At 35.7% G+C, this 11,806-nt stretch overlaps 1 protein-coding gene across 2 annotated transcripts in view; it reads left to right on the top strand.

Moving 5' to 3' along the window:
* The window catches only part of ATM (ATM serine/threonine kinase), a 57,230-nt gene that overhangs the window by 5,295 nt on the left and 40,129 nt on the right, over positions 1-11,806 (top strand). For both annotated transcript variants that reach the window (XM_071434137.1, XM_071434136.1), the window contains exons 7-24: positions 53-291; positions 1,049-1,212; positions 1,447-1,616; positions 2,162-2,533; positions 3,076-3,270; positions 3,610-3,705; positions 4,193-4,418; positions 4,542-4,673; positions 5,404-5,529; positions 5,653-5,742; positions 6,671-6,839; positions 7,491-7,690; positions 8,243-8,325; positions 8,414-8,569; positions 9,048-9,123; positions 9,261-9,391; positions 9,759-9,879; positions 10,968-11,144. In XM_071434137.1, the coding sequence (XP_071290238.1) occupies positions 53-291; positions 1,049-1,212; positions 1,447-1,616; positions 2,162-2,533; positions 3,076-3,270; positions 3,610-3,705; positions 4,193-4,418; positions 4,542-4,673; positions 5,404-5,529; positions 5,653-5,742; positions 6,671-6,839; positions 7,491-7,690; positions 8,243-8,325; positions 8,414-8,569; positions 9,048-9,123; positions 9,261-9,391; positions 9,759-9,879; positions 10,968-11,144 (2,923 nt within the window). The remainder of the gene's footprint in view (positions 1-52; positions 292-1,048; positions 1,213-1,446; positions 1,617-2,161; positions 2,534-3,075; positions 3,271-3,609; positions 3,706-4,192; positions 4,419-4,541; positions 4,674-5,403; positions 5,530-5,652; positions 5,743-6,670; positions 6,840-7,490; positions 7,691-8,242; positions 8,326-8,413; positions 8,570-9,047; positions 9,124-9,260; positions 9,392-9,758; positions 9,880-10,967; positions 11,145-11,806) is intronic.

Below are 11,806 nucleotides of genomic sequence, written 5' to 3'. Positions count from 1 at the left end.
AATAAATAAGGTTATTTCTCTTGGAAGTTTGAGTGTTAGGTTTGTGTTACAGGCAGGAGAAGAATACTGCAGGCCTGGATCATATTGTTGGAGCAATGAATATCTTCTGCAACAAGTTTGCTGACAACTGTCGCATACAGATTTGCAAAGTAGGGGAAGAAATTTTGCCTACAGTGCTTTACATATGGACTCAATACAGACCAAAGGATTCCCTGAAAGAATCAATAATTGAGTTATTTCGTCTCCAAGTTCATATTCATCATCCAAAGGGTGCAAAAACTCAGGGAAGAGGTACAATGAAAAGCTTAATTTGTTTTTTTTTATTGCTGCATGTGGTTGTTTAAATTATTGTGCCAACTCTGAATTTTGATGCTGAGTCTTGGAAACGTTAATGGTAGTGATGATTATTTGTCAGTAGTTTTATGCTATGGGTTAATACTGAGTGAAAGTGAAAAGGAGTTTTCAAATTGTATCCACTAAGACCATATTAATTGCGTTAAGTCCTTTAAAGGTTGAGGCATCTTTTAATCAAAAGGCAGTTTTAATTGCTAAATGAAAATACTAAGTCTTTGGGGAAAGGAAATAATAATTTAGATTGGCTTTGTATTGGTGTCTTACCAGCTCTATTTAAACCCAGAAATTACTACTGTTAATTGAGTCTGACTTACACTATAAAACTGGTCAGAGAATATAACTCAGTAATTATGTTTGTCGTGGTCTATTTTAGTTCTAGCATAGTTTTTTTTTATACTTTGTACAAATCTATCCATTACCTTTAATTGTATTCTTTCCAGTTAGATGAGGACTTGTTTATTAGAAACTTAATTCCTACTCTAATTATTTCTGTATGCTGATTAAGTTCTCTCTTAACTTTTCCCCTTTTTACTTTATTTGTTCTAAAGTATAGAATTTACTTTTCAGGTCTGCACTTGCTGAGCTTTGTTAGCCTTACTCAGATTTTGTCTGTATTTTGCATTGTCTAGGTAGGTTTATGTATTGTATCAAGTGGGTGATACATGCTATCTTTTAATTGTGTTTGCATGTACAGGTGCATATGACTTAACAAAGTGGCAAAGCATCTTACATAACCTGTATGATCTGCTGGTGAATGAAATAAATCTCATCAGTAGCAGAGGGAAGTATTCTTCAGGCTCTCGTAATATTGCTGTAAAGGAAAATTTAATTGAGTTAATGGCTGATATTTGTCATCAGGTAACATTTTTATTTGAGTACATGATTGACTATACCGAGCTGTATGTTTTGCTGAAGTATTCATGCCTTTTGTCTGTGATCTGTTGTGTTTTGTTAATTCTGTACAGTTTAGAAATGTATTATACTGTATTTCACTTATGTTTCTTGTTAGCCTGCAAGTATTTCAGTTTACTTGTAAATACTGCTGCTTTTTTTCCCTTAATTTGCATGCTTTTTAATTTCTCTTTATGAAAGGTTTTTACAGAGGATACCAAAGTCCTTGAAATTACCCAGTCATATGGTGTTTCACAAAGAGAGCCCAGTGAGAACATGGTGCCAAACAAGCGCAGGAGGATTGAGCTTGGCTGGGGGGTCATTCGAGACAACATGCAGAGATCCCAGAAGGATTTTGATGTCATACCTTGGTAATAACATCTTTACATGGAAAAAGTATCACTCCAAACATCTTTTTACATTTAACGTTCTCCTGAATATGTTGTGCATTTAAGTTGGGTGTCTGGACATGCTGTGATTATATATCTAAGCAGTGAATTTAGAATGTCAGCACATTTGGAAAGTTGCTCTAAGATGGCTGTGTCATGGTACAGTAACCATTAAGAGTTTGGCCATTTTGGTCTAGTTCACACAGTTTTCTGTAATATCTGTTCTGAAAACTGTTCCAAGGCCTGGCTTCTTACCTTGGACCTTGATTGAGTGATATTTTGTTTGCCATGAGGGACCTCTGAACTGTAAGAAACTGTTAGTGATAGTGAGGCTAGATGAGTCTTTACAAGTGAAAATGGTAGAAATACTGGATCTTTAACTTTTGATAGTAAACAAATCACCTTAATACTGTAAAATGTAAATGAGAAATGGCAATTGAAGAAGACTTTGTTTGTTTGTTAATTTATTTCTGAAAGTGCAAATTTTTGTATATTTGGTATTAATTGCTTCGCTTTGTGTTTTCAAGGTTACAGATTACAAGTCAGCTAATATCCAAGTATTCCATGAGTATTCCTAACAGTGAGCTGCCTGTCTTACTCAATGTCCTTCACCAGTTACTGCCTCAGCAGCGCCGAGGAGAAAGGACCCCCTATGTGCTGAAGTGTCTCACAGAGGTGGCTTTGTGTCAAAACCAGAAAACTGATTTGAAAAGCACCCACAAACTGGAGCTCCAGAGAACCTGGGCAAAGATCTGGACTCTTACCATTCGCAGCATTAGCCTTCAGCAAATTGAAGTGGAGAGCTTTGGGCTGCTTGGAGCTATGATCCAAGAGAATCTTGTTGTAACAGATAAAGAGCTCTGGAAGATATTTTCAGGACCTGCATGCAAGCCTTCAAGGTAAAATGGAATCAAGGATAGTGTCTGATCCACATTCCTCTTTACTGTGTTACTCAGTATTATTGTTGTTGTGGTTGTATTTCTGCTTAAGAACTGCACACATTTGTGCAGACAGACACACAAATTTTTGTTCTAAGCATTTGAAATTATCATAAATATGTAAAAAGACTGAAAGCAGAGGCAGAAGAGGCAATCATCTTCACACTTAGAATATACTAAAATATAAAATGGACGAAAAATTTAAAGATCTGACAGACAAATGTTGATTTTTTGAAGTTAAGAAGCATGTTTTCTTCTGAGTTTTTATTCTGAAATAAGTACTCTGACTTAGTCTTTAAGATAGGTAGGAAATGTCTGTAATAGCCAAGAGAAATGAAAATGCAAAGATTTTAATGAAGGAGTTGACCAGTGTGCATGTTTTTTAACTTGCTTATGTACTTGATGCTTCATGTGCATGCAGAAATACTCGCTTTGCTTTAGAGTTCTAATGAACAAAATACCACATGGTTTCTCACAGATCCCCTGTTCCATTTTTGTTACAGTTCTGCTGTATGTTGTTTGTCATTAGTGATGTCTGCCTATTCAGTGCCAGAAAATTTGGACATAGGAATGGAACAGAATAGTTCTGAAAGAAATCTGGGTTCTTTGTTAAGGGAGGCAATAATGAAATGGCTCCTGTCCAGCTACTTGGAGGAAGAAATAGAAGAATGTGCAGAGTTGCCTCCTGTGCTCCTCAGGTAAAGTTTTTGTGCCATAATTTTACATGTAAGCTCACCCTGTAACACAAAAAAATTTGCAGGGAAAAACATATTATATTAATGCAGAATTCTGTTATATTAAAGCTTAAGCAGAGTCTGTAGGGTTTTTCAGCTTCCTGTAGAATGTCATTCAGGGGATATAATTTGTTATCTGTCCATATCATGGCAGATATGTGATCTATGCATTATAAATCTTCAGTGAAAACTTAAATTTCATTGAAGATACCCTGTTGATCCAGTCAATGTTTGTGTGTGCTTCAGGAATCCTAAGAGCTTGTCTGATTGGAAGAAAATACAAAAACATTTTCTTTCTTACAGTGATTATCCTCATCTTATATTACAAAAAATTCTTGTGAGCCTTACAATGAAGAACTGCAGAGCCTCCATGATCTTTTTCCAAAATGATGCTAAATGGTATGTTTTTGAATTAATCATTACAGGCACTTAAGCTAGGAATGCTGCTGCATCTTTCATCAATGCTTTGGACTATATCCAGTTTCCTCTTAATAAGACTAAAATGTGTGTAACTTGTTCTGATGCAAGATAAGACTTACCTACTAAAAGTTAAAAATACTAGTTTCAGGGGCTTTGTGGATTTCTGCTTCAGCTGTGAAAAGTAGGCTGAGGTCAGGGACCCTAACACAAAGCAGATGCTGCTCCATAACTGCATGATCTGTGTGCAGGCTTCATGTTTCCTTTCAGTTCAGTTAGAGCTGGAATGGTATTGTCCATTCCCCAGTAAAAGTCATGTCAGAAAGTAAAGGTCAACCAGGGTTTGGAAGCACAAAAAGATAAAATATTTTATTTTGCTTTTATATATTTCCTGTATTTAAATAATAGTATTTAAGACTTTTAAGTTATATACTGGCTGCTAAAGTAAAAACTGTGTCTTTACTTCAAGTGAGCAACATATGCAAGGGAAAGAAGAAAATAATTTTTCTGATGTTGAAGAGCTGTACCTGCAGACTACATTTGATGAAATGGATATTTTCACTAACTTTGGAGTAAATGTTGCAGATAAAAATGTGACTGGTTCAAGACTTGTCATCAACCAAAATCTTAGGGAAACACTGGAGAACTGCCTTTTAGCAATGTCAGATAAGCTTTTAAGCAGTTGTGGTCCTAAGGTAAGTTAGAAATTGTTACATCCTTACATTTGTCCTCCCAAACAATCTATTTCCAAGGCAAAGTGTATGGAGTCTGTATTTTGTGGTGATGATACTGGTATTGATACTGTGTATTTGATTTAGTCTAAGGTTGTTGCTGCTGAGCACCTTGTCCGATGTGTCAGTCTCTTGGCTGGCGTTCTGGGCTGCTATTGCTACACTGGTATTTTTAAAGAGGAGGATGCCTGTAAGTCAGAGTTGTTCCAGAATGCTAAGGTAAGCAGTAATGCATTTGGGACCTATTAAAAATTAAATAAAGCATTGAATATTAACTAATTCATAAAATTCTGTTTGTATTGGCACCTTTTCAGAGCACAGGTGTCTCCTCAGAAAAAGGCAGCTTAGAGAGGTTTAAATAAGTTTCTGCTGCTGAAAGAGAGGAGTCACTGAAATTCTGTCAGTACACCAGCTCATGAGTTTTGCAGTGGAGATTATTCTAAATATTGATACATTTCTGAGTCACAGCTTTCCAAAAAATGGAAGTCATGGACATGTAGACAAAGGACTAATTATAGGAGAGCAAGTCCTTTTTTTGTAGGTCTTTTATTCAGGAATTTAAGATAATTTGATGGTTCAAACCAGTATGAAGACTGCTATTGCTATTATTTTTATTATTAACAGTATCTGAGGTGGTTCCTGGCTTAAATACAGAAACCCAAAACTTACACTTTATGGAGATGTGCTGTATTTTTCTTTTGTGATGAAAATATTAGTGTTTCACACATCCCTAAACCATGGTTTTGTCGCTACTTGAGCAAAATGAGCACAACAAAAATACCAGAAAAAAAAAGTGGGTTCATTGATGCAATCTATGAATATCAAAGCTGTATGAATGAGAATGTATGAATGAGAACCCTTTCCTTTTGTGAGAATTTGTGTACTGTGTAGGTGCCAGTGTATAAGGGCATTTCACTGGGGTTTTCTAACCATGTTGTATTTTTGCTAGTCTCTCATTCATTATGCTGGAGAAAGCATTTCCCAGTCTATAAACAAACTAAATGAAGATACCCAGATCAACACACTGAGGACCTTGATAATGCAGTGTACAAAATGTTTGTGCAACTGTACCAAGGTAAAGTTTATAAAGGACTTTAAATTTCTTTCTTCATTAATGAGATCAGGAAATTGAGTAAATCATACCTTTAATTCCTGAAAATAATTAATTAAGCTATCTGTACCTCTTACTTCCTTACAGAACAGTGCTAATAAGATGGTGTCTAACATATTCCTGCGTTTGTTAACATCAAAATTTATGAACGATCTGATAGATATTTGCAATAATCTGGTAAGTACATTCTGTCTGTTTCTGAATGCAATGCTCTTCTGTGAGGGGATTGTTTTTACAGCACAGTAATCTGGAGGCCAGTCAAACAAGATACATATTACTGAAAAAAATAAATTGAAACACATTGAGTCTTATAGAAAATTCCAAACAGAAGCACTTCTGTTTAGCATCTGAACTAAATGAAGAGCAGATGGATAACATTTGATCAAGGTGAGCATTCCAGCTCACATTAAAAAACAAATTTATGCTGTTTTTCATGTTTTTAATACTTTCTTGCAGTAGAGGTGTATACAAAAGAATTCTATACCACTAGATGGTTAACGTTAATGCACTTGTAAAGGAGCAGGGTTTTTTGTGTTTATCATGTATTAAATCTTACTGTAAATTACTCTTTTCCCACTGGCAAAAGTGGAAGTGTACACATCACTGCACAATTCTTAAAATTTTTTTTTGGCACATGGTGCTGTAGTCAGGTCTAGGTAGGCAAATCCCTGCTTTTCAGATGAGGGAGAGCTGGGGGTTTTGCCATGTGTTGACTTGCCATCTGGTAGGGAAAGTAGTAATTAATTTGCCCTCAGAAAGTCACATGCCTCCTTTTCATTTCTTTCTAATTATGAAGTACGGAGAGAAGTTGGTGAGTTTTATGGAAAAAACTGTTTTTTTAAAAACTAACACTGTCCTTGGCAGAATCTAGAATGCAGAGATCAGTATCTGTCTGAGGAAGCTTCTATCCTAAAGAGAATAGTTCAGACAGTGTATAGAAAACAGGTTTATCACAAAGGATGAAATTCATCAATTCTGTGTCACCCTTACTGTCTTCACCTGTTCTGGTTCACTGGAAAACTGCAGTGTCTTTCCTTGTGCTATGTCTGTGGTGTTTCTTCTGTCTCTAAAAAGCAACTGTAAAAGGCTGTGGTGTTTTTGTCAGATGACAGTTACTGGAAAGCCAAGTGTACTGGGAGAAGTGGATCTCAGGAATGATCCTGAGGAGAGTATTATGGAAGTAGATAACCAGGCATCTGATGGTTTGTTTGATGATCATTCAGTGACTGACATCAGTGATACAAATGAATCTGGTGACATGCAAACTGTAACAGGCAAGTATTTTCTAATTCCAAACTACTTCCAAAAGCTTGTTTTTGCAAATATCTCTTTGCTTGAAACTTACTAAGGTACAAAATTGTGCTGCATTATTAGTAGTTGAAGCAAGTAGTGGTTGAACTAGGTACTTTCTAAGCAGTTATAATTTTCATCAGTACTTTAAAGATGTTAATGAAGTGTTTGAGCTCATTTAGAAAGGAGTAGTTTAATTTTATAGATCAAATAAGGCAAGAAGAGACACTAACTTTTTCAGAGTCAGAGAGAAGTTTTGGCATAGAAAAGACTAGAAAATGTGTCTATAGAATAATTGTCTCTCATTAGATTGTGCTTCATTATCTTAAAAATAGTCCTATTTAACTTTTCTCCTTCTCCTGATCAATAATTCTTGACCCTATATCTGGACCGTCTGAGGGACAGGAGCATAAGTCTGTCTGTTTGTTCCTATTAGAAGCTACAAGTACTGATGTTACCTTTTGTTTTAAATTCTTACTTAAAATGCCCTAGCTGCTCAATAACAAATGAACACAAAGGTTGCTTGTACTCTATCTTTTTTGAGAAATAATATTAGTTTTGCAAAGACTTAAAATGTTACCACCTCTTCTATTGCCTTTGGAGAAGCATTTCTTACATGAAAATCTTACTTCCAGGTGCTTTGAGCCCATTAGCTGAAGAGCAGTTGACAAAGCAGGATTTACTTCTCCTTGAAATTGTGAGGTTCTTATGTATTTGTGTAACCACAGTCCGAGTTCAGACACTGAGCTTCCGAGCCTGTGATATTCGGAGGAGGCTCTTAATGCTGACTGAAGGCAGTGTCTTTGACAGCACTAAGCCACTGCATCTGCACATGGTGAGTCTCAGGGGTTTTTACAGCAGACCCACTTCTGTAATTGTACTCTTACTAAATTTGCATAGTCTTTTCTGTTGCACATTGTCTTTCTCCTGTCATCAGTCCCCTGGGAAGACTTAAAATGGCTCCATTTGGTGTTTTGAAGTGTGTTGTAGTCAGGAAAACAGCAGTTCAAATTTGCAAGCCAGAAAATGAAGAGTTGAGAAAAATATATATCTTGCCATTATAATTAATTGTTTGTTAAAGAACTAGAAATAGTCTCTGCAGTAGAATAATATCTGTGGCTTAGTTTACAAAGGATATATATTTTACTGCCAGAAGTAAAAGTTTGATGTGTGTAATGAAAAGATTGACTGGTCATCTTTTTTTGCATGAAAAGATGACCAGTCAAGCATGCAGTTGCTGATGATAGGTGTCTTCCTGCATGGTTTTGTGTAAGACTTAACAAAACAGTTCCTAATTTTTCTTTTTGACTACTTATTCTTCCAAGTACTGTTCATCGTTTTAGTTTTGTTTAGGCTTTTTATTCCATTTGGGTTTTTTATTCCACAGTACTTGATCCTGTTGAAGGAGCTCCCTACTGAAGAACACCTCTTGCCTGTAGTCGATGTTGAGATGCTTCTTAAGCCTCTCTCGTAAGAAAGAAACTATTCAGCATGTTTTACATCCATTTCAGGGCATTTGGTGGCTTTTTCAACATATTTTTTCTTTCTTTCTTTCCAGTACTGTGTGCTCTTTGTATCGTCGAGATCAAGAAGTTTGTAAAGTTATCCTAAATAATTTGCTCCCTATAGCAGCAGGGTTGGCCCAGTTCAAAGAACCTATTGAAGAGGCAAGGAATGCCAAAGGACAGTTTTTGACAGTTGTTGGAGCCTTCTGGTATGTTACTTAATGCAGGAGTCTGTTGGACATAAAATTTTTGATTTTTAGTTTTTATCTTTGCTATCAGTAAAAAGACTGTAGTGCTGTCTGCGTCTTGCTTGGGGTTTTTTTTGGTCTTGTTTTTGTGTACTGCGGAATCTTTATGCAGCATTTAACTTCTCAGATTTTTCTGTGTCATGCTATATTTGTAGCAAAAAATTAATCCTTAAGATGGTACCAGAATAATAAACACTACACTGCTGTATATAAAAAAGGACTGATTCTTTGCTGAATTGTATCGGTAATTATGACAAGGGCTGAATGTCAGCAACCCAAAAAGAATACTGTCTGCAATTACCAATAAAAATGTCAAATCCTCCCAGACATGCCCATGGAGCACAAAAGAGTCAACTGTGAGCAGCAGAAACGAACTTGCTAGACTGTTTCTCAAAACTGTGGACACCTTTTTCCGTTAATTGAGTATTCCTTGTTTTAGGCATTTATCTCAAGGAGGGAAGTGCACAGCAGCAGTAAGAGTGGCCCTTTTAAATTGCATGAAAACCCTGCTTGAGGTAATCCCAGATTTTCTGACATTCATTAGCATACTAAATATTTATTTAAGATGTACTTAAAAACAGTGTGTAAATATCTTTTGCATATTGCAGTGTATCTTCTGTACATTTTGAATCACAATATTAATTTTCTTCAGGTCGATCCTCATTGCAAGTGGGCAATCCTTAATGTGAAAAATGAAGATCTCCCTGTGAGTGATGCTTTCCCACATTTCCTTGCAGATAGTCACCATAAAGTTCGAATTCTTGCTGCAAAGTCAATTACCAGGTGATAATATAGATATTGTTTCTGTTTGTAGGAATAATGCCTAATTTCACTTAACTGGATGTCACTTCTGCTACTGCATAGCTGCTCTTTTCAATACCTCTGGAACTGCAGTCTTGTCAGAATATAAAAGCCTATCAAATTTTGTTGAAGTGTTCCAACTTTGCATTTCAATTATTCTGTGATGTGAGAGATCAATATAGAAACTGCTCTATAAGAAAATAAAGAAAAATCTATATAAGGCAATTGAGACAAAAATAATTATATTCAGAAAATCAGAATCTTATTGGTATGCACAACATACCAATGTTGTGCATACCACCACCATTCTGTGGTGTTATGCTTATAATTATTGTTCTTTTTTTTAAAGCTTGTTTCAAGATGTGAAACAGAGAGATTCTTCTGGAATGTCAAGACCTCTTCCCCTGAAGCTTCAGCAAAAGGCTTTTGAGAATGCATACCTCAGAGTTCAGGAAGGAATGAGCAATCTGGTACCAACATCTAGTCATTAGTTTTTGTCTAGTTTGGATGTTTTGAATAAAATTACCTTTAACATCATCATGTTTAGTTTTCTGAAAATACTAATTCTTCTGGACTTCTTGTAATCTGAGCTCGTGAAACAAAGTGATAGTCAGGGAATTCCTTTCATATCCAGTCACTCACGGTTTTGCCCACATGAGAAGTTTGTAAATTTGTAAACTGTATGTTTTAGACTTCTCTTCTTTATAATACTGTTTGTTGTTCAGTTCTGTACTGTACTGTACTGTAACACTTAGGAATTGCAGAAAAATGTAGCCTCAATAATCTAGTGAAAACATATAAATAATGAATAAGGAGCAGTGTAAATTAAATAATGTGTTTACACAGTATAAAACTAGATTTGTAAATTTCAGAAATATCATGTTTCCAGTGGTATTAAGAGCACAAAACTGAGATTTGCTTCAAAATTTGAGCTATTCAGAAGAAGCTTGAAGTGAAGGAAAAGTTACACTTGGGTGAAGTGACTGGAAATACAACAGTGTGATGCAGTACTGTAGAATTTCTTAATTTTTCTTTTAGTGTCTTTCAGTTTTCCTCCTTCCTTGCTACCATGTAAAGTCGTCTACTTCATCATTTTCCCTCTTTTTCTGTCATGCTGTTACCTACCTGCATGTCATCTCTTTTCCCTTTGTCTGCTGTGGCCTTGCTGCTGAGGCCTCTTCTCTCTGTCATCTTTTTCATCCCTCTGTACTGTCACCTCCAACTATTTGTCATCATCTGATTTCTATGTTGCTTTGGGTCCTCGTTTTGTCCCCTCAGCTTGGTGGTGTCTGTTAGCTTTTCTCCTTTCACTGCAGTTTCTTGTAACTTTTATTTAAACTCATCACTTGTCAACACAATGCCTTAATAGGGGGAGAACTGCATTTAAATAGCAAGGCAGTTCTTCCCTATATGCCCCAAGGAGTTAAAAAAGAAGACTTGACTTGTTCAGCAATATTTATGTCAGTGCCCTAATTTTACATTATTTATGCTGATTTATTAACTAGGAAATTGCTTTAATGGAATATTTGCTTAAGGTCTTCATGATTTCTTATTGTAGGTCAGGGGTGATGCAAGTCCTGAAGATCTTTTGGACAAACAGAGTAATGGAAAAGCAGTTTTGCTGATGCTTATAACCATGGTTCTGTGCTGCAGCCCAGTCTGTGAAAAGCAAGCTCTGTTTGCTATTTGCCAGTCTGTGAAAGAGAATGGATTAGATCCTCACCTTGTGAAAAAGGCAAGTCTGATATTTCATTTGATAATTAGGTTATAAATTAAGGTTAGGTTAAAATTAGAAGACTACAAGATGTTTTGCTCAGTATTGAAATTTGTTAGATATTGTAAAGGTATAACTAAAATGGTACACTACTGAATTAATTTGTCTTTATATTTAATGACTTACATAGAAATAATAAAATCATGAAAGGCAATTGTAATGGCAAATCTTTATGTTCAAAGCACAGATCTCAAATACAAATAGACTTTTATATGCTGAATATTGCAGATCTCACTTTAAAAAATCATTCGACCCAGAGGAAGCAAGTTTTCTTATGTGGAAAATATGTAAAATAAATGCAGTGTATTGGAAGATGGTATGTGTCTTGTGGAATTCTATTTTGAAGTTCACAAGGATGTATTGAAATGATTGCTGTTTATACATCAGCCTTTCATACCAGAAATTTTTTAAGTGCATGTGTTCCTTTTATCCTTTCTTACTATTCACTGCTTGCTTCATGTTTTTGCACACAGTCTGTACCCTGCAAAATGAGTACTGGCCATCCTTTCTTTACTCATATGGGTTAGTTGTAGTTCCTGGATTGCACTCCAGGATCTCCTGAGATATGGCAATACAAATAATAAAATAACTTATGCTGAAGAGGGGCTGAGTTACACAAATAT

The sequence above is a fragment of the Agelaius tricolor genome, unplaced genomic scaffold, assembly GCF_023055355.1.
Source record: "Agelaius tricolor isolate 1412-34295 unplaced genomic scaffold, bAgeTri1.0.p SCAF_9, whole genome shotgun sequence".
NCBI lineage: Eukaryota > Metazoa > Chordata > Aves > Passeriformes > Icteridae > Agelaius > Agelaius tricolor.
Note: the sequence above shows the minus strand (reverse complement) of the source record. Positions and strands in the feature narration are given on the sequence as shown.